Here is a 23,499-nt window from a genome sequence, read left to right as displayed (position 1 = left end):
TCTATACTCATATCCACTCCACCTGAAGACTCCATATCAAAGATAATCATAACTTTTCATGGCTGCCACCAACATTATTACCTGGAATGTAAGGGGCATCCACACTCTCTCGCACGCCTCTATGCCATCCATTTCTATCACCCTCACCGGAATACACACGTAGCTTTTATTCAAGAATCCTAGGTTACCAGTCTTGAGGCTTTCAGAATGCAGAGAAGGTGGCGAAGACAGATTATTTTCGACCAACTCCTCCTCCTATGCACAAGGGGTGTTTGTTTGGATTCGAGCAGGGTTCCCTTTTGTTGCCACTACCACACTCATGGACACAGAGTGGCAATATGTTATTTGTGGAGGGCTGCCGTTTATTTCTTGTGGCTATCCATGTGTGAAACACAGACCGCACACCCTTTCCTCACTCCCACACTACACTGTTGGCTAGATGGGGAGACATCCTCTGGGTACTAGGCAGGGACTTAAACAGTGTTCTGGATGTGCTTGATCGTTCTTTCCCACCGCTGACTTGCACTGCAGTGAGTCAAATGCTCTCGCTCCTACTACTTGACTGCATCACTGGGAGCTTCTGGATGTATAGCGTCAGTCATCCCTCCACTAAAGATTACTCTCATGCTCACAATTTCCATGTCTGTATTAACAGATTTGTTTGCACCCAATACATCATCCCACATGTTGTTGATACAGACCATTTTGGCTGCATCCATGCGGACCATAACCCCATCCGCTGGGAACAATTCCTCTTGTCCATACCCATCTGGACATACAACCTTCCGCACTAGAGAACCCTCATTCTGAGCGTCCATCGCTGCTCATGTAGAAGAACACATTGACTTCAATACAGGTTCGGCCTCTTCAACCCTTGTGGAGTGGGATGCTTTTAAGGTGTCCAACCTGGGACAACTATATGGGCAACGCACTAAATATGTGCCGATCTATCACTGGTGAAGTGACTCAACTGGACAATCTATTATTAAACCCATAAGGGTTAGCTTGTACATCAACTACTGCTCGCTTAAGGTTGCTTCAACCCCAATGCAGACAACTTGCACTGTTACAACGCCTCCACTGCCTAAATTATACGGTGCACACTATGTGCACACATGCTGAGGCCGACCGTCCAGGTACCCCGTTAGCGTGGCTGATCCAGCAAGAATCTGACATGCGACCCATCCGACCTGTCCACTCCCCCACGGGCAACATGATACATTCCCAGAAGAACATACATGCTACCGTCACTAACCATTACATTCAGCTATATTAATACATGCTCACAGCACTGCCATACATTTTTGACTGACGTTAAACTCTTGCAGATCACGACTGACTCTAGAGAGGAACTTAATGGGGAGATTATTTGAAATACAGGAAGCGATATGTGCGCTGGCCACCAGCAAAACCCCACGACCAGATGGCCTACAAGCCAAATGTTATGAAATATATACTGCGCATCTAGCACCTCGTCCGAAGACTGTGTATGATACCACCCTCACCATGGCGTCACTGCCATCCACGCTAGGAAATGCCCTGCTTGTTTTACTTCCTAAGCTGGGAACTTACCCATTAGATGTGGGATCTTAACGCCCATTAGCCGCTTCAGGCATTCTATTAGTACTTAGAGGGATGATGTCAGATGTGACAGTGTTATTGTCTCTAGAAGGTTCAAGGTCATGGTCGTCTGTTTTCAAAGTTCAGCAGCCACCTGCAGGACCCTACGGAGTTCCTGGATAAGGTCTTCCAAATTGGGTGAGTTGTGTGGTTCCAAGATCGCTGGCTGCGAGCATTGGCCCTGTCCTCTGCGTTTTGCCCTCCACTGCAGTGGATCTTTGTGTGAAATTGAGGTGTCCCTTCCGCTCCATCCATGACCAAACGTCTGTCGGATCTGTAAAGAATGAGGCTTTCCCTTCAACGTTAACATGTAGGCAAGCCATAAAGGGTAGGGCACATTGGATACAGTGTTAACGCAGTTTGTGTTTCGCCACAACGAAGGTGTAGCGGTGGCACTGAACAGATAATGTGTAGTCCGGGATCACAAGTATACGGGCATTGCCAACTTCCAGACTTTCCTCCTTGCACGCCTCCTTCACTACAGTGTCTCTGTCCCGGTAGTTCATCAGCCCAGATGCCAGTCGCCGGGGGGGGCTGATGCAACAGGATAGTTATCGAGGTGGTGCAGAGCTTCTTCAGCAAAAGTCACCCCCCCCCCCCGGCCTGTGACTCCTTTTGTGGGGGCTCTCTTCCTTGGTGTAACTCTGAACAAACTTCTGAACTGGAAGGCGCTATTGCAGTCTTGTTGTCTTTCTTCATTCTATGCAGTAATACATCCAATGCATTTTCAAAGAGGCAATCCTTTATGAAGGGCATATTGATCACTGCTGCTTGCACCTCCCACTTGAAGCTAGATATCTTCGGCCATTTTAGAGTGGTGCCAGAGCACAGCCGCATACTGCCTGCTTCAGGCATATATTGGTAATAGTTGTACCCTCCTAAGTCCCCCTTTTGCACAGCTCTGTGAACGGCTTCAACAACTCCTCTATCTCCTCCCATTGCTGCTGTCCATACCTATACTGAACAGCATGGTCAACGTGACAATGCGCCACTGAGTGTCTGCTGGCTGTTCCCTACTATTCCTACCATTTCCAGTCACTAAATTTCCCTATCAGATACAGGAACAATGGCGGACGGTGCATTAGATTTTCTTCCTGGCTTGAATAAGATATATATTTTTTAACACAGATTTTATTGAGTTTTCAGTTTAATATATGTATACATTACATTTCTTCATCAAAACATTAGTCAGCAAAAAACATGTACAGGGATCAATATCTAGAGACCTTCGCATATTTAATCTGAAGATTAATTGTTCACATACATATGCCATATAAAGGAGACATTGTAGAGATACAAGATGTATTCTTCCTAATGTTAAGTTTTACAATCTCAAATTTCACCTCAAGCACAGTCCGCTCAAACAATAAATCTGTTTCAGGAAAAACGTGAATAACAATAAAGAACTGAGCTGTTGCAAACTAAGTGTCTGTTTGATACACATCTTCACCTGGCATCCCTGTAGGGCAATAAGGGCATCAGGACCGGGGAGGGGGGGAGGGGGGGGGGGGAAGAAGACTGGGGATCCCAGTGCTACATCAGTCATCAGTAAACATTGTAGAGTGTACCTTTGTTGCAAAGTCATCCTGTGCCCCGGGCACCCCCCAACTTTTTGCTGAATGGTACTGGTGGTAACTAAGTCTGGCTGACCCTGGTCTTTGCCTAACCAGGCCCAGGGCCAGTGCTATGCTGAAAACACCTACATAGGGTACACTAAGGGTTGGGGGTACACCTCGGGTTAGCATGACCTACCCTATCAGAACCGATTAAATATTAGGGTGAGTAATTAAAATGACCTAGAAATCCCTAGCCCACAATAGGACATGGCAGTTTGGAGGCCAGCAGCTTTTCTACAATTGCATGTGTGCACTGCTGAAGCCTGAGGTCAGTTTTAAAAGTAACCCTTTTTGGCAGGACTGCATCTAAAAAGTAAATTGTGCTCAAACTCGACTTTGGGGTTTGGGGCACTTAAAAATGGATAACCTACAATGTTGTGGCATATTAAGAACCCCAATGTCTCCCCTAGGTGTCCCAGGGGTGGGGGGACAGGTATTTTTAAGTAGACCCTTATAAAATGAGTTTAATATGCCCTGGGTTAAGTGAAATTTCACATTTCACTCCCCACATTGTGATAAAGTGCTGCACATATTCGACTTTGATGCTAGGAGCCCTGTGGAGGGGGATCATCAATAAGTCTACAGATTCAGAACCCCTAAAATCTCCCCTAGTTGTCCCAAGGGGTAGGGGTCTTGTAGATATAAGCAAAGCACTTATAAAATATGTTTTTGTAAGTCCTGGTGCAGAAAAAATGGCCCAAGTCATTATTCCCATTGCAAATCCCCTGCCACATAGGTTAACATAGCAGGAAGTTATTAACTAATTATTCTTGATAGGAGAGGGCCAAAAGTAGCATTCAAAGACTTCCACGAATGGTATTAATAAACTCAAGAATATGATATAGTTGAATTTCTCCTAAAGTGTACATGCAAGAAGTTATGAGACTTTCTTCTTTGTAAGTCCAGATTCAGCATTCCAGTGGTCTGTCCTAATTGGTCAGAGTTAAGTTGATTAGCGAGGCTGCCTTGAAGAGGTGATTAAGAGCCCCTGGGGTTAACCAGTGTGCTGCTACACAGGAATGCCAGAGCAGGGGGAGGATTCGTAAATCATGGTCTACAAAGAGAAGAGGAGACCTTAGTGTCATTTACAACTCTAAACTTTTCACCTCTGCCAGAGCTAGGCTTATGGAAGGAATGCACAGATGCAAGGGGGAGACTTTATAAAAATTAGCCATCCTGGGGTGTGTTTAGCCAGCTCCTACCTCCCAGCTGGAAAATCAGCCATTGAGAATTTGGTGCACTCGCACTCTGGGACAAAATAATGCCACACTCTACAGGATGTGGTCATATTCTGGGGGAGTTGCCCTGCTCGCATTGGTCAGCAGTGACCTCCTGCTTGACCCAGAGAACTTGGAATAAGTATTTGAGAGGGGCAGTGCCTCTCAGATCTGCTGCAAGAAACTTAAGGTAGCAAGACGTTGCCATGCTGAGAAGTTGGGGTGCAAAGTTCTAAGGCCTGTCCTCTGAAGACTGCACCACCTGAAACTACAGCCCTGTGGACTACTTTGCTGCAAAAGAACTGAAGAGTGGACTCCCTGCAAGCTACGGATTAACAGAGCTAACCTGGACCATCACCACAAAGGATTCTCAACCTGGAGAACATCAGTGGATTTGTAAGGGTTTTGTCCAAGTGGATTGTGGGAACTGAAGTCCTCAAATTTCATGGACTATCTTGGAGCTTCCAGACCCTTGGAGTGAGTTTGAGAAACCTTGGCAACTTCAGGAAGAATTTCAAGACATTTGGAGAACTTTGGAGCAACTTTGAATAAAAGCTCCATAGAGGAACAGACTCAACCTCGCCAGTCAAGCCGCCTTGCCTACACCCGTGAGCCAGCCAAGCCATCCAGGTTCATCCAGCTAAAAGCACCTAGGTCCCACTTCCAGAGTCTGACCAGGAGTAGAAGAAAGCCAAGGACAGCGAACCCTCATACTCTTCACCTTGCAGTGCTTCTCTCTCAGCAGGGGCCCCTTTTCTGACTTCCTCCCGCCATATCCCCTTGCGTGACGCGGTGTGTGATTTCCACTGCTGTGTGAGGAGGCTCTTAGCCAACATCAAGGCAAGGCCCGTCAAGCGCCGTAGTACACCCGCTTTTGGCTTCTAGAGTATTCCAGGTGGAGCGTTCAGTAATTTGTGTGAGGCCCTGTGTGACTTCCATCCAGAAGTCTTCAAGGGAGGGACAGGCCGACAGCATGTGTATTAAATCTGCATCTGAGCAATGACATCTAGGATACTCCGAGGAAGCAGTCGGGTACATGCGTCTTATCGTCTGAGGTGCAAGGTAAGCCCTGTGTCGTATTAACAATTGTATAGTCTTAAGCCAGGCATTCCGGGATACCCGCCTGGGATGTTCAAGGATCTGCACCCATTCCCCGTCAGTGAACTCCCTGGCTACCACTGCTTCCCATTTCTGGCGAGTGCTAATCTATGTAAACCCTGTCCCCATAGCAATGACGTTAATAATGTATCAAGGGCTCTATAAATCCAAGTTGGGAGGATCACAGGGAGGTTCACAAATTGATATAAAAGTCTAGGGAGCATAACCATTTTAGAAACGGCCAGTCGGCCAGCTGTCAAAGGCAGGGTGTTCCAGAACACCACTTGAGATGGCTTGAATAATATAATGGAGACTGCAGTTGCATTGTCCTTGATGGAGTGGCATTCTGGGAAAAGTGTCTATATGTTTTGTCTATGCTTGTCATTGCCTTGGCTGTTGCAAGCTCCCAGAAATACTCTCACCCCTGGTATACGACACTGGGTGGCATAGAGAGGAACATGTTCTTTCTGTGTGAGGATTGTAGCATATCAAGGAAGAAACAGGACTCCACCTTCAAGTGCACTCCATACATGTCCACTACCCTTTTGATTTGTTTGCTCTTCTTCCCTGCCTTTCTACCTTTGATTCAGAGGGAATCAGAATCGCTAAACGACAACTTCCTCTTCATGACGGCCACCGTTTCGGCCTTAAGGGGGAGTTTCTATCTTTACACATCTCTTTGCTCTGTATTGAGCGTTGAAGACTTCCTCTTCAAAGCCAAAACCTTCCTTTTCGATGTCAAAGTCTTCCTTTTCAGAGTCAAAGTCTTCCTTTTCAGAGTCAAAGTCTTCCTTTTCAGAGTCAAAGTCTTCCTTTTCAGAGTCAAAGCCTTCCTTTTCAGAGTCAAAGTCTTCCTTTTCAGAGACAAAGCCTTCCTTTTCAGAGTCAAAGTCTAACTTTTAAATGTCAAAGTCTCTTTCTTGTGAGACTCCTTGTTGCTCCAAAACTCTATGTTGCCTTTTGGGTTTAAGGCCAGCTCCAAGGTTTTATTACCAATGGTTTCTTTCTACCTCGACCCATGTTTTTTTTTGTTTGCCCTTCCTTTGATCGCTGGCATTCTCAATGTCGGAAGTAGTGTTCAAGTACAAGTCTGATAACTTGGCTCAGCCCTACTGCGCCCATGTAGTGTTACCTGGCACGTTCATGTCTGGACCTCAGCGTGGGAGCCTTCTCCTTCAGTAGCTGAGTCTTTTATTAATTTTCGTAGTCACTTGACAGTCCGAGGCCTTTAAGCGCTGACTACTTGTGCTGAGACTGTGCAAACATCTGTTTTTCCCTGGTCTTCAAAGTCTTTGTTTGAAATTTGGTGTGCCATTAGCAACAAAAGTCTTTTGGTAGGCAAAGGTTGCACAACTCCTGACTGTCTTTCTGGGTAAATCTGTTAGGGTACTTTATGCAGAATCTAAAGAATGAACGTTCTATATCCGTTGCTCATTCTCTGACCTAAGGGGATCAAAGCCCTTGCGAGGATAAACTTTCAAATGTGGTGTTCTTTTTTGAGATTATCAGTTTTCCTGATTTCTTGGTCAAAACACTATTTTCTTTCTAGTTTTTAGAGCTGTCTGTTGTGCTTCTAGATCCAACAGTGGAAAAAAAGCTATGAAGATGGTAACCATGTTGAGGGGCTACTGGGGCATACGACTAACATCAGGCAAAGAGGGGCTCAGAACTGGATGACAATGACCACAGGAAAAAAACAAAAGAGAGAAGCGGCTGAAAAAGACTAATTCGGACCCAACCTGTAGATGACAGAATAAGGTACAGTATGTGAATCCAGAAAAGATTCCTGCAGTAAATCAAATAACGACATTGCACACTGATTCCTTCCGGAATATATAATGCAAATGCTGCTTACCAGTATGCATCTGTTCTTGGCATGTAGGGCTGCTGACATTCATATCTGTGCATAGATCGCCGCCTAGTGTTGGGTCCGGATGATTGCACATTGTTGTCCTGGAAGAGTCTTCGAAGTATCACAAGATAGGTGGCTCCTCCCCTGGACTACAGTGCGCATGGGCATCGCCTCCATCCCCAGATTGTTTTTAGCCATTGGCAGAGATGGAGTGAAGTATGTGAGTGATGCCCATGCTATGAGCATATATATATATATGAATACTGCAGCTGCTACAGGCGCCGGGGAGGAGGGTGGGCGATATGAATGTCAGCAGCCCTACATGCCAAGAACAGATGCATACTGGTAAGTAGCATTTGCAGTTCGAGGCATGTGGGCTGCTGAATTCATATCTATGCATAGAATACATAGCAGTCCTCCCATTATTGGCGGCCGCCCGTGCCAGCTGCAGCAGTCTGAAAAAGTGTTTTGAGAACAGCCTGACCAACAGCTGCCTGCTGTTTGGAGTGCACGTCTACACAGTAATGTTTAGTGAACGTATGTGTGGTAGACCATGTGGCTGCTCTACAAATATCTTCTAAGGGAATGTTACCTAGGAAAGCCATAGAGGCCCCCAACTTTCTGGTGGAGTGGGCTCTTGGTGGAATTGTGAGAGTGCGTTTAGCCTTAGCGTAACAGATCTGAATGCATTTCACGATCCACCTAGCGATCCCAGCTTTGGAGATAGCGTTTCCCTTGTGGTGTGAGGCAAATGCAACGAAAAGTTGCTTGGTCTTACGAAAATCTTTTGTCCTGTCAATGTAGTACATTAAGGCTCTTTTAACGTCAAGGGTGTGGAGCATCCGCTCCGCCAGCGACTCTGGGTTTTGAAAAAACACTGGCAACTCAATTGTCTGGTTCATATGGAATTGAGATACAACCTTGGGTAAGAATTTAGGGTTAGTGCGGAGCACCACCCTGTTAGCGTGTACTTGGAAGAAAGGTTCTTGGATGGTGAGTGCCTGCAACTCACTAACCCTCCGTAGCGATGTAATTGCTACTAAGAAAGCAACCTTCCAAGTCAGAAACTGAAGCTCACAAGAGTGCAGTGGCTCAAAGGGAGGACCCATCAGCCTTGTAAGAACCACATTGAGGTTCCATTCCGGAGCTGGTGGTGTCCGTGGTGGAATGACCCTTTTGAGTCCTTCCAGAAAAGCCTTGATAGCAGGGACCTTAAAAAGTGATAGGTGTTGCCTATTCTGGAGGTATGCTGCCATTGCAGACAAGTGAATGCGGATGGAAGAATACGCCAAATTGCATTGGTACAGGTGGAACAGGTAACAAATGATGTTCTGAATGGAAGCATCCAGCGGGTCAATATCGTGGTTTACACAGTAAATGACAAACCGCTTCCATTTAGCCACATAACAAGCTCTAGTAGTGGGCTTCCTTGCCTCCCGAATGATGTCCATGCAATCGGGGGAAGATTGAGGTAGCCAAACTCTAGGACTTCAGGAGCCAGATCGCCAGGTTGAGCTGTTGCGGATCTGGGTGCTGAATGTCGCCATGGCTCTGCGTCAGAAGGCTGGGAGTGAGATGAAGCCTTTGATGCGGTACCACGGAGAGTTCCAGAAACGTGGTGTACCATGGTTGGCGAGCCCACGTCGGAGCAACTAGGATGAGAGTCATCGAGTGCTGCCTGAGTTTGCGTGCCACCAGCGGTATCAGAGGTGCTGGGGGAAAAGCGTACGCAAATCTGCCTGACCAGTTCATCCACATCGCATTGCCCTGCGATTGCGGGTGTGGGAACCTGGCGGCGAAGCTTTGGCATTTTGCGTTCTCCTTTGTGGCGAACAGGTCTATCTCTGGATGACCCCACTTTTGGAAGTACGGTTGGAGTACTGATGGATGTATCTCCCACTCGTGCATTTGGTGGCTGTGCCTGCTGAGCAGGTCCGCCATCTGGTTGTCCTTGCCCGGGAGATGCTCCGCCATGAGGAAGATGTTCCTCTGAATGGCCCACTTCCACATGCTCTGAGCCAGATGAGACAGCTGCGGAGAGTGTGTGCCCCCCTGTTTCTGAATGTAGTACATGGCCGTCATGTTGTCCGTCCGGATCAACACGACCTTGTTGCACAGATGTACTTTGAATGCCTTCAAGCACATGAAGATTGCCATCAGTTCCAAAACGTTGATGTGCATCTTCCTTTGCTGTAGTGTCCATAGTCCCTGCACTGTGTAGTGGAGTACATGCGCTCCCCATCCCTGGAGAGAAGCGTCCGTTGTCAGGATAATCTGTGGCACAGGCTCCTGGAACGGTCAGCCCTTGCAAAGGTTTTGTGGATTCCACCAATGCAGAGAGTTGTACGCCCGACCGCTCACCAACACTAGGTCTGTCAGTTGCCCATGAGCCTGAGTCCACTGACATGCTAGGCACTCCTGAAGCGGACGCATATGTAGTCTCGCGTGCGGGACGATGGAGATGCAGGAGGCCATCATGTCTATCAACTGCATGAACACCTTCGCTGGAAGAGAGTGCTGAGGTCTGAATCGTTGGATCAGCGTTTGGATACTGGCGATTCTCACTGAATTTGGCTGCGCAGTGGCTGCCAGAGTGTCTATTGTCGCGCCCAGATACTGCCGTATATGGGCGGGTTGGAGATGGGATTTTGGATAGTTCCGCGAGAATCCCAGATCGTGCAGGAGATGAATGGTGCGGGACACGTGGTCGGCGCACTGCTGTTCTGACTTTGCCTGAATGAGCCAGTCGTCCAGATAGGGATAGACGTGGACGTTCTGGCGTCGCAGATGCGCCGCCACAGTCGCCAGGCACTTTGTAAAGACTCTTGGCGCTGTGGTGACCCCGAAAAGCAGAACCCTGAACTGGTAGTGCTGGTCTTGAATCGTGAATCTGAGGTACTTCCTGTGGGAAGGATGCAGGGGGATATGAAAGTATGCATCCTTCAGATCCAGCGTAGCCAGGAAGTCCCCCTGTCGAAGCAGGGGGAGGACCTGCTGCAACGTGAGCATATGGAAGTGCTCCGATAGAATGTACCAGTTGAGGGGCCTGAGGTCCAGGATGGGCCTGAGGGATCCGTCCTTTTTGGGGATTAGAAAGTACAGAGAGTAAACTCCTGTTCCCCTTTCTTGCAGTGGGACGAGCTCTATTGCCCCTTTTTGCAGCATGACTTGAACTTCCTGCTGCAACAAGTGCAAGTGCTCGCCGGACATAGGACGGTTTCTTGGAGGTATGTTCGGTGGAGTGGAAGTAAGTTCCAGACAGTAACCGTACTGGATAAGAGACTTGACCCACCTGTCCGTGGTGATGGATTTCCACGCGGGCAGGAACTGCTGGAGTCTCCCCCCGACCGGTGTTGTGTGGTCGGGGGGCAGTGACAAGGCGTCACTGTTTGTTGGCGGTGGAGGACCTGGAGCTGTTGTTTCCACGTCCCCTGCCTTTGACGTTGTTGCCCCTGTAACCACCTCTACCTTTGTTGGTGTATGAGGTTTGGGTGTTGCTCTTATAGTACTGTGTGGATTGTGATGCCTGACCCCTTGAGGTGCCTCTGTTATTGGAGCGGCGAAAGGAACCACCCCGAAACTGCTGAGACTGGAGGGCCCCCATAGACTTAGCAGTGTCCGTGTCTTTCTTCATTTTTTCAAGTGTCGCATCCACCTCGGGGCCAAACAGGTGGTCAGGATTAACTGTTTGGTTCAAGATGGTTGTCTGTATATCTGGTTTGAAGCCTGATATTCTAAGCCATGCATGTCTCCTCAGCAACACGCTAGTGTTGATCGCCCTGGAGGCGGTATCAGCCACGTCCAGCGCACATTTGATGGAAGCGTTGGTGATCAGCTTCCCCTCCTGAATCAACATTTCACCTGCCTCCTTGTACTGATCAGGTAAGTGCTGCAGAAGTGTTTCTAGGGTGTCGTAATACGCCCTATCGTAGCGTGCAAGTAGGGCCTGCGTGTTTGAAATGCGCCAAATATTAGCTGCCTGCGCAGCAATTCGTTTCCCTGAGGCTTCAAATATTTTTGACTCTTTGTCTGGGGGAGGAGCGTCACCCGTGGTCTGCGAGTTCGCCCGCTTACGTGCGTTGGATACAACCAAAGAATCCAGTGGCAAGTGTCCCTTGATGTACGTTGGATCCGAGGGCGCTGCCTTGTATTTTTTATCAATACGAGGATTGATGACTCGCGCCCGAGTGGGCTCCCTGAAAACCTCTGGCGCGTGCTTCAGCACTCCCTTGAGCATAGGCAATGTCTTGACTGACTTTTCAGCCACTGAGAAAGTGTCAAACAGAAAATCGACATCCACAGGATCTGAATGTAGGTCGACATCATGATTAGCTGCAGCCCTCTCAATCAGAGCGTTGAAGGCTGCAGAGTCCTCTGTTGGAGAAGTCTTTGCTGCAAAAAGCTGCGGTTCATGACCCGACTGAGGGTCCTCAGGGTCGCCTCCGGCAGACCAAGGTTCATGTACCTCCTCTGGATCCGAGTATGCTGGATAATTCTACTCGTCCTCTTCATCTCCGTCACCTTCCCCAGCGTTTGAATGCGTCGGTGAAAGTTCCAAATTATGTGGAGATGCAGGCTCTATAGGGGCAGAAGTACCCGCAGAGTCCTTTTTGTTTTTGAGTGGAATACGATAATGCTCCAACACCGGCTCCGTGGTGATTTTCCGTTTGAGGAGAGAGAGCTTCTCGGTGTTGGCGTCGATGATAACCTCTCGACGCTCCACATCTGCGAGTGGCTGGAGCCGAGGCTTCGGCACTACCAATGACACCTTGGGCGTCGACACCACCTTCAAAAGGTACCCCGGCCCCATGCTTCGGACTGAAAGCCTTCGGCGTCGTCTTCGGCGGCAGCGTGAAGTGGATAGGCGTTTGCGCCTTTGCCGGCTTTGGTGTAGGCTTCGGCACCACATCCTTCGGTTCGGGAGCCGCAGCGTCCTTCCGAATCCGCTGCAGGGACTCCACGACCTTTTTTGTTAAGGCCGGGGAGGGCTGGACCGGCTCGAGCGATTTCCCCGAGTCCGGAGTCGGGTCGGCGAAAGGCACGGTCTTCGGAGCCGACATCACCATCCTTGGGCTTGACGGCCGGAGTCGGCGCAGCCAGAGCTTCGGCGTCCTCCTGACGCTTCTTCGGAGCCTTCTTCGGGTCATCGACCTCGACCACCTTCGGCGCCGACGCGGCCGCGTCGGTCGTCTTCGCCTTCGGCTTCGACACCGGGGTCTTCGGGTCGGCCATCTTGGCGTGGCTCTTGTTGTCGGCCATTTTGAATTTCTTAGACTTCGAGGCCTCTGGAGCCTTCTGTCCCACCAGTGCGACTTTCACTTTCGGTTTCGAAACCGTTGGTGTGGACCCCGATGGCTTCACTTTCGTTTTCTTCAACGGGAGTGGCACATCAGAAATGTCCGTGGCCGGGCCCGGAGGCGAGGCCGTGGGACGATTAACGAGGTCTTGGGTAAGGCCCGAAGGCGATCCCTCGACCTGGGCCGTATAGTGGGGGTTGACCCCTGAGTCAGTTTGAGGATGCTCCTCCTCTGAGCTATCCTCCACGGTGGCAATGGCCCCATCGTCGTCCCCTACCTCACCGACGACTTCATCAAACTCCTCGTCTCCCGCGTCGTAGTTTTCTTCCTCCGACGCCGGGCTAGAGTCCGAAACTTGAAAGACATTGTCGTCTCCAACGTCTTCTTCGAAGATGTTGTCTGGCGGGGGCGCTGATAACTGGGCCTGGAGTCTAGCGGCCCGACGAAGCTTGAGAGTCTTCTTACACCGGAACTTTGAGCAGGCCATACACCTGGCCTCATCATGGTCCGGCGACAGACATTTGTTGCACACTGGGTGCACGTCGAGGTGTGAATACTTTGAGGTGCACACCGGGCACCTCTTAAACGGAGTTCGTTCCATGTCTGGAGCGTCGTGTAGGCCCGTCCGCGCCGACAGCACGCGGAAGGGCAGCAAGAGTTCGGAGCTGAAGAACAGTCAAACCCGAACGAAAAACGATACCGACGCCAAGCCTAAAGACCTTTTGGTCTCAAGTTAGGAAAGTTAAACAACTATCGATTCCGACAGAGGGAACCGAAACACATCCGAACCCAATGGCGGAAAAAAACAATCTGGGGATGGAGGCGATGCCCATGCGCACTGTAGTCCAGGGGAGGAGCCACCTATCTCGTGATACTTCGAAGACTCTTCCAGGACAACAATGTGCAATCATCCGGACCCAACACTAGGCGGCGATCTATGCACAGATATGAATTCAGCAGCCCACATGCCTCGAACCCCCAATATCCTGGTAAACACTCCATAAATGTTCATAATCAACAAACATGAATAATTTTTAATCACAGTTTGTCAGTTACATTTTTGATTGTACCAATCAGGAGGGAAGTAAAACATTAATCTAGTTGAGCTACATCCTTCCCATGAAAAAGAGATGATCCGGAGTCCCCGCCTTGGTCACAGCCTATGTGCTCCATGCAAATATAGTTAAAATATGTTGTACATCACTGATGCAGTGGACCACTTTTTAACAAATTTCTTAATGACACAACATGTTTAAACTTACCATGTAGATCCAGACAGCCCAGCCAGGTAGGTTACGCAATCAATTACTCCCGACTGAAAGAGTGCTTTCATCACACCTGAAAAACCAACCATAGCCCGAAATCCTCCTCCAGAACCTAAGACCGCAATGACTGGCACCTGCACAGGCAAGATTACAGCACACCCGTTAAGGGGAGGAGATTGCGTTGCACTTCAAACACAGTGCTAAACATTAGATACTTCTTTAGGCTAAATTAAAGGCATTTCTGCAATAACACTGCTTTCTTGAAATTTGGAGGGCCATTTTTGTGATTTATGTATTGAAATTAAGAATAATCGGCCTTGACAGAGCGGAAATACCATGAAGGTTATTGAAAAAGATAATTACAGAAAAGTCATACTATAAGAATATATATAATTATTAAAATTTAGTGAAGATAAAAATGAGCACTACCTGTCTTTGGAATGTACCACATTACAAAGCCTTCCATTATGTGAGATCCACATTCAACAGCAAAATCTAAGCTTTTTGTTCAATATAAACAAGGACTTTGTATGGGACTGGCATGAACAGCCTCTTATGGAACGAGCCTCTGTCATCAAATGAATGTGATGAAGTAAGTGAGGGGGAATCGGACACAAGAAACAGGGGACAGCAGCCTTGAAACTATGGGAAGGTCATGCTTCTAATAAAAGACTTACTACTTAAGACACATCTGCAAGCAGTTCCTTCAATCACTTAACTTTGCCTAGAACAATTCACTTGGCAAAAAGGATGGGATACACCACTGTGAAACAAACTGTGCAATATCCCGCTTAGAGTGCAAGATGATCTAGAGAAATATTGTCAGTCCATTTTGTGCGAGTGTGTCATTGATGATGTTGACATCAAACACTTATTGTCCCACTTAGTCCAAGCACACTAAAGAAGTGGCAAACTGTGTGCCTGTTTCAACGTTTAAAAATTCAATTCGGCTCTGCGGGTTGAATCTTCCCTCATCCCCCCACCCCCTAGATTGGAAAGTCTGTTGTCTTAAGTGGGTCAAGCTAAGGTGGATCAGCTTATCAAATTCTGTTACATCCTGATCCTACATAGCCTTCAGAACACCCGCAGGCACCAGCCAATTTTATCATCTTCCTTTTGGGTTGGCAAGAAGCAGACTCAGCATTTCAGAGGGTAATCACCAACATTCTGCGAGCAGTTTGTAACTTCTTAGTATTGAAAGACGACACCCTTAGTTAAGGTGTGAATGTGGCTGAACACAACAGTAACGTGGAATGTATGTTGGTGCTACGCAGGAAAATGGCATGACTCTACAGTGAAAAGTGTGTTTTCAGAACCTTTAAAATTGAGTACCTGGGGCATGTATTAACTTAAAATGGAATCAAACTAAGATCATGTTTGGCACATAACATTCATAACACTCCCTCATCCAAGGATAAACATCAGCTTAAATCTTTCCTTGGGATGTGTGAATTCTATTCCATATTTCTCCAAGGATTTGCTACTATGATTGAATGCTTAAGACCACTGGTAAAGAAACGCTCAGATTTTGTATGGAATGAAGAATGTGAAGCAACAATTCTCAAAATTAAGAAACTAATATCTTAAGCTTCTGCTATACAACCATAAGGCAGTATGTGTCACATACCCTTAGACACCAGTGCTTATGACCTCGGAACAGTACTCTTGCAATAATACAACCGAAAACAAACAACTATTGGGCTTACCTCCCATGATCTAAGACCATCTGAATGCAGATACTCTGTGATTGAAACAAAAAAGTGGAAGTGTGTTTGTAGGGTAAGGCAACTTTGCCCATATATCTGGGGACGTCTGTTTGAGATAAAATGAGATCGCACACCATATATTGATATGCTTTCCAGGGAGAAGATGAAGTTTAAAGCAAGACTGGTATGGTTAGCCGCATAACTCCTAGAGTACAACGTCAGAATAAGAATATATTCCTGGTCCCCGCAATGTGCAAGTTGATTGTCATTCTCATTGTCCCATTGAATGTGACATGGGTAGTGATTTTGTCAATAACGAAGAAACCATATTTGCCAACTGTTTGATTGAGGCAGTTGTGTGTTAAAGTGTGGAGCATTGTAAGAACAAATTATTGTAGGACGGAATTATTCAACGAGTAATTGAGCACATAGTTAAAAGTCGGTTAGAGGCAAAAACCCTTGATACTGCTCTCCAATCTTACTGTAAAGCTGCTAACAAATCGTCTGAGTTTTATGGTTGCTGTTTTGTGGTAAGAAGTTGACCCCTACCACTAAATAAATGTACAAAATTATAGCATCTGTACTACTGGCCATCATGGCAGCTTGTTAAAAATAAAGTAATCAAATTGGGAGTTTTGGGGGCCCAGCTTGGTCATTGGGAAACAGAAATTCACAGAGGAATATGCAGTGGGCAGAAAATGATAAGCATGTACAAATATTTTCATCACTAGGATGCCCTGTGGCTGCACCAGAGTGTGTTGCAAAAAGCTGGCTTAGAGTTTTAGACCTTTTACATTCTGTCCGCTCGATAGAGATCCATGTTAGATCTAATTGATCACTTACCCCACTGAGTTAAAGTAACATTTCTTTGCATATCCCACAGCTGACACAGTCAGAGTTTTAGGATTGATATTTTTGTACTTCACATATTTGATGTGGATTGTTTTTATACCAGCTTGGACTAAAACACAGCAGGACACATTTATATAGACCACAAAGTAATGGTTTGGACAAGATGTTTGTGATGCTGTGAGATGCATGGTGTGGTCTTACTGCACAATTCCTCAATGTAACAACTGGGATGTCTACTTTTGAAATAATATGAGAAAGTAAAACTTGCTCTGACTTCCAAAACAGGCCAACTGCATGGTGAAGATGTGTCACCTCTCTCAGCCAAATATATCTCTGCCAAATTTGTATGATACATTGAGGAAATGCAAGAATTTTGGCTACCATCCGAAGGTGGGAGAAAGGGACAGAATTACATAACCTTTGTTTTTGAGAAAAGGCCTGACAAAATACCATGACCCTGTGCACATTCTAAAGATAAGAAGGAACACAGCAAAGGGTGAAGGAGATCAATGAAGGCATGTTGGTAAGTTATCAAGTTCAGACCCGGAATCCCATTTACAGCTGAGTTTGACAATCATCATGAAGTTCAGATTTTAAGTGGAATTCATAGTGAATCTCTTCATCGCAGGATAAGAAAACGCCCTCAAAAACTGTTGGATTTATCTGTAACAAGTTATGCTTCATAATGCTTCACTTCTGGCTTGACAATTGTTATTTCTTATATGCCTGGTTTTATTTTGCTTTGTAATTTCTTTGTTGGTGTAAAACTGTGTGAAGGAGGATGTATGGTGACTGGACTGTCATAGAACTTGCCCCGGTCATCAACAGAATGTGTTGATGCAGGTGAGGGGGATGAGATGGAGGAGCCAGGGACAGCAGGGAGTGGATGCCTTGGAGCTATGGGAAGGTCAGGCCTCTAATAAAATCCTTTGCTACTCAAGACAAGTTGCAAGCGGTTTCTTCAACTACTTAACTGTATCCAGGACGCCTCACTTCTCTTCTGGTTATTAATTTAACTGATGTAGCTGTCTAATAAGGTATCATCTCAGGTGTTGAATGCAAACAGGACAATGCAAAGGGGAATCCCTCATCCAGAGGAGCGTCACCTTTATTCACTCCATGAAAACAAAGCAATGATTTATCATTACGTACTTGAGGGGTCATGTTTCATGTTTCAACTGTTCTAGGGATGGCCACATCTGCCAATTGTACTTGGCCAGCTCAGTATTTCCTACGCCACTCAGGAAAAGACAATTTATAATTCTATGCATTCCATCAACGCTCCTTTCTTGTTCCCTTTGTAGATCTCCCACATCCTCTCTGGTGCATGCTAAATGACCAGATTAACACATGTTAATAGAATGGAATGGGGAAATCAAGATTGAGGGAATCTGCTGTTGTGTAGTCCCTACAAATCTATATAAGATCAGCACGTTTAGACAACATAAACTAAGGGATTGGTCCAGACTGGTTCCAGACACCCCCAGAGGATATGTTAATCTGTAGACCAGCTAGCTCACAGTGCTACTATGAGCCCCTCTTACCAAGGAGCGAAAAGATTCTGGCGACTATCGAACATGACAACCCTGACCCCTCAGGGATCGTGGAAACAGTACAGTACTATTCGCTCAGTCACTCATGCTTATTTTTGTCTCAGATATACACAGAATAAACAGTGGGTTCGTTTTCAGTAAGAATTTATTGAACCAGTCATTCTAGTATAAAAATATGTGTGCTGCAACAACCATGAGATAGAAACATATACATACGATAATAAGCACCAGCAGAATAAAGAAAAGGTAAAATTGTACCATAGTGCTAGAACAATGAATATATGCAGGCATATAGCTACATGGCAGTAATAGCGCATACTCCTACGATGCAAACCCTAACTAGATGTACCTAAGTGTACCTTGTAGCATGTATGTAGGTGAATAGCCAAGAAGCCCCTTAGGATACCTCAAGAGCAAGCTAGAATATGAACCTGTGATCCTAAAAAGGAGAACATATTTTCAAAATTAGTCAGCATAAAAGCATTTCAACTCACATCACGTGGTGAGGAGATCAGGTCTTTACTCTTCTCTGGACCAAGGAGATCTTTTATCCCTTGAATCACTACAGTTTTTCGCGTCGCCCGAAAAACCTTCTCCTGGTCGCACAGAGCCATGCTGAATCGGAGATCTGGAGAGCAACTGCGGAATGTGAAATTAAGAAATTAGAGCTGCTGACACTGAAAGATTGTATTATCAGAACATAAACACTGGTTTCACCACTGCAGCAGATAACTCTCTGCTAACATAAGGAACCAATCCATGTTACCACAAACTTGAAAAGGGAGGCCACATCGATATGCTCAAGAATACAGTCAACCCATAAGGCAATCGTGAAACTCAAACACTTCTTTATTTCAGGAATTTCTTAGAGCAGAAACTTCACCCGTAAACAGATTCGCTGGTGTCTAATGATGTGATAATATAAAGCAGCATTGAAAGTGTTACTTCCCTGTAACAATCGGTTTGCAGCACATAGTGCTGTAGATTTGCAGCATGTGCACACTCCTGATTTCTAGTGTTGGACTATGAACATTACAAGCTAATTTACTTCAAAGAAGGAGTTTCAGTTTCAAGGTGACTAGTAGTCTCCTCCCTGAAATTCACAATGAACCAGGACAAAGACTCCACCTCAAATTGTGCTTTTCCCCTGCCATAAGTATATGTGTGTTGCAAGAGAAGAGCTATGATGTTGGAGTACTGGCTAATCTATCACAACTAGGATCTACAGAAAATATGTATATTTTTCCACAAATACTTATTTTAAACTTGCTTCAAGGGAGGTGGCTAGGGTGCATGTGAATCTACCCGTCTACAACCAGTTGTTAGAGAGAAGTTACATTTTCTCCTTGCAGCATGTGTAACGGTATAGCACTTGTTTGGCAAGGAAGTGATAGGAATACCCAGCCTAATATGACAGCTTGAGAGGAGAAGTTGAAGACATGTGGAGCAATGTTTTGAATACGCTTGCCTGACAAGGTGAGGAAAGAGGGGGGGGGGGCAGCTGAATAAATGGAAGTTGCAAAAAGCATGACGTCTCCTTCATTTTGACTAACACAAGTATTTTATTCACCAGTACAAAATTAAAAAAACATAATTGACAGGTTCCTGGAGAAGTCAGGCATGACAAACGTGTACTTGACTAAATAGCTCTATAAATTGATCTTAAACCACAACCAGTTATTGTGGACGATAGGTTCGAAAAAACAGAAAACTCTCATTCCTTCATGGCGACTGAATGTGATCATGTTACAAGACCAAGCTTTGGTGGGGAGGAAATGGATCACTTTTTCACAGAGAACGAGGAGGTCAATGGGAGGTAGTGGGAAGGAATGGGAGCACTTCAAGTGGTAGAGGAATGTGTCTTGAGGGCCAAGGACATCAGAGACACCATGCTGTAGGAACCAGATAAGGAGATAAACTACTGGAATACTACTACAGTTATGGGCAACTAAACAAATAGACTGGGAGAAGCCAGACAAAATCTGGCCACCATTTTAAAGTGCTTATGATATTTTGACTACAAAACATAAACCAATAGAATTCACTCCGAGAGAGTTCAAATAAGGGCTTTACTTGATGCAAGAGCTGCAACTAAACACAATAAGACTGAATTAACATAAGAAATCACGTAGGGAAGAAAGTATACTCTTTAGCTGAATAAATGTATTCAAGGACTAGAACAAATTGTTGTATACAAAAAACACCATTCATGGAAACCACACATATCTGTTAACTTGGATTCACTAGGTCTGCATGAACTACCAGTAGAATGGTCTGATACACTAGAACAACCTATAAAGGCGACAGGGATTAGGGAAGCTAATCAAGCCTTGAGGAGCAACAAAACACTGGGATCCAATGTGCTACCCACAGAATTCTACTATAAATTTGCAAACCAATTGTTCCCTAAGTTGCTTGAATTATACAGTAACAGAAAATTACCACAGGGCTGCTCATGAAAACTGAAGACGTGACAATGATTCTATCAAAACCCAGAAAAGCCAAATTTAAAAAGACCTCATCCAGACCATTATGACTATAACATTTTGATTACAAAATCCTGAGCTACGTACTTTCCAACAGAGTGATCCCGAGGCTACCTAAACTAACGCACTCAGACCACAGGGTGTTGATACTAAGTCGCAACACCTCTCTCAATATTAGGTGACGATGGAATTGCCTCAATGTCTCCTAACTGGCCTGGGGCATTAGTGGCTGCTCTAGACATACAGAAATCATTTGATTCACTAGCTGACCCTACTTCTATGTCGGGCTAGAAATAAATAGGATCTGGCCCTAAAATGTTGGGTAGGATCAGATTACTGTGCACATCAAAGAACAAGAGTCATAAACACCATATTTATGCTCCTATATGGAACACTGAGAAGGGCACCAGACATAGTGTCCCCTTTCACCATCATGGTTTGCTTTTGCTAGGGAGCCCCTGGCATGTCACTTTACAACATACAGGGTTGTAAATGAAGTAGAAATATATAGCAGGCATCATCCAATCTTGTGATTCGTTCACAATGTTCTTCCTTATATTTGCGACTCACTCACACAATTGCAAGAGGTGATCGATATGTTATGTACCCTGGTTCTCTCTTGGGCCTGAAAGCAAATACAGAGAAATCAGAGTTATTCCCCCAGCACAAAAACGTGCTGGAAAATCACCAAATTTCGATGCACTCCAATGTAAAGGTACTTGGGCATCTCTACCAGGAATCAGATCTGATGGACAGAAGCATGCACAAAACCCTGGAGGATTAGAAATTAGGTGAAGTTCTGGAAAAAAATAGCCTGGTCCGTAATGGGTAGAGTGGCACTGTCCAAAATGATAATCCTGCCCCAATTATTGAATCATTTCTCCAATCTCCCAGTGCACTACCCCAGAACTAGACTCACTGTTAACACCATTGATATGGAGTGAAAGGAGACAGAGTCTCACTCGACTCACTGCAGCTCCCATATTCTGAAGGAGGAATGGGCGCTGCAAATTACGAATAATATTACATTACTGCACAATAGTGGTATGTGGAAAAATTAGCTCTGGATTCCGAAATGTGCGAAGCTAAATTTTTGTCCACCGACGTATTCCCAGATGGGGTTTAAGAACAATTCCTAACATACGTCATCCTGGTAAGTGCACCAAGTACATATGGGCCAATGATAATATTTGAACAAAAGCCGAACAGAATTTTTCAGACATTAACAACTTGGGCATTAGGCCATAGGACAACATCCCATTTCTAATATAGGACACTATGAGTAACTCACGTGTGAACGCCTATAGGTGTTGAGAAAATGACACTGGTAGGTAATTTGAATATGATGAATGGGACGGAGTGGTTTCACATAAAACTTATGTCTCTAGAGATAGCAGGTTTATAGTGATATATCAATTGTATTGTAATTGCATTTATTTAGCCCTGACAACGCGTCAAAGCACTTTTTCGGTGAGTAGTACGCTACTCTAGAACCCATAAAGAATTAGTGTTGAATTAGTATAGTGAAATATGAAAGTAATTTGAGTGGCGGATAGGTTAGTCAGTTATTTGGATTGAGAAGGATAGCGGAGGGATAGAAGAGGGAAAAGGTTTGCATTTATATAGCGCTTGTCACCCCTGCTGCGGTGTTGAAGCACTTTTTCTAGTGGATTAGTGGTGAATTAGTATAGTGAAATACGAAAGTAATTTGAGTGCTGGACAGGTTAGTCAATTCAATTCAAAGTAACTTTATTCGGTTTCAGTAAAAATAACCATAAAAGAACATTGAAACAACAATACAAATTGAAGTTACTATGACCTACTTACAAACACAATACATTACATATATTCCCACAAGTAATAATGAATACAAACAAACCATAAAATACAAGGAATTAGAAAACCAGTATTGAACAAAGTATTAAAAGAATTCATTGATTAATTTAAAATAATCTATTCAGCAACAACTGCTAGCAACGTTTTCTAATAGCAATTGCCACTTTAATTAAATTAGAGACTCCAATACATACATCAAGGGCCCGATGTAGGTAGGGCTTTACCGATCGGTATCGGCCGAAAATACCGATTTTTGGCCCTTACCGATCGGTAAACAGCCATCGAGATGTAGGGGACCAAAAACAGAACGAATCGGATAGAAAACCGATTCGGAATGTGTACCGAATGTGAAAGAATCCGATACGTACATACCGAAAATCGGATATGTAACGAATCGGAAAAACACCGATTCGGTTACAAAGACCGAATCGGTCCATGTACCGAATCGTTAGTGACACCGAATCGGAAAATCACCGATTCGGTCCCACTACCGATTCGTTAGCGACACCGAATCGGAAAATCACCGAATCGGTCCCACTACCGATTCGTTAGCGACACCGAATCGGAAAATCACCGAATCGGTCCCACTACCGATTCGTTAGCGACACCGATTCGGAAAATCACCGATTCGGTCCCACTACCGAATCGGAAAAAATACCGATTCGGACATGATCCGATTCGGAAAACATGCCGATTCGTATAAATCTCCGATCGGGAAATTCCCCGATTCCGACAGTTGGGGAGATGTAGGGAGGCACAGAAACACCGAAATCGGCTCAAAATCGGTAGAATTCACTCGGTATTTACCATGGATTGCAATCAGGTGGTAACCAACTCCAACCCATATAAACAGTCCCAAAATGCATTGCAACTTGCAGGATGGCAGCTTTCTATGTCATTGCGAGGCGGCTACGGCTACAGCAGGAAGGACTGAGGGAATGGCTAAGAAATGAACAGGTCTACAGACAGAGGATAACCCTGTTCATGCTCACTGAGGCTGAGATCCTACAGAGATACAGGCTGGACTCTGACACCATACTTGAGCTCATCAGGGACCTTAAGCCATACTTGGACCACCACACCCCAAGGGCACACGCCATC

General features: G+C 45.5%; 1 protein-coding gene across 1 annotated transcript in view; it reads right to left on the bottom strand.

The window, feature by feature from the left end:
• PLA2G4A (phospholipase A2 group IVA) overlaps positions 1 to 23,499 on the bottom strand; it is an 869,302-nt gene that overhangs the window by 539,946 nt on the left and 305,857 nt on the right. Inside the window, exons 7-8 of the mRNA XM_086956164.1 lie at positions 18,571 to 18,715; positions 13,963 to 14,099 (exon numbers count right to left, since the gene is read on the bottom strand). Coding sequence (XP_086812290.1) covers positions 13,963 to 14,099; positions 18,571 to 18,715 — 282 coding nt within the window. The remainder of the gene's footprint in view (positions 1 to 13,962; positions 14,100 to 18,570; positions 18,716 to 23,499) is intronic.

This window comes from Lissotriton vulgaris, chromosome 1_1 (assembly GCF_964263255.1).
Source record: "Lissotriton vulgaris chromosome 1_1, aLisVul1.2, whole genome shotgun sequence".
Classification (NCBI taxonomy): domain Eukaryota; kingdom Metazoa; phylum Chordata; class Amphibia; order Caudata; family Salamandridae; genus Lissotriton; species Lissotriton vulgaris.
This window is presented reverse-complemented; position numbering and strand designations above follow the sequence as displayed.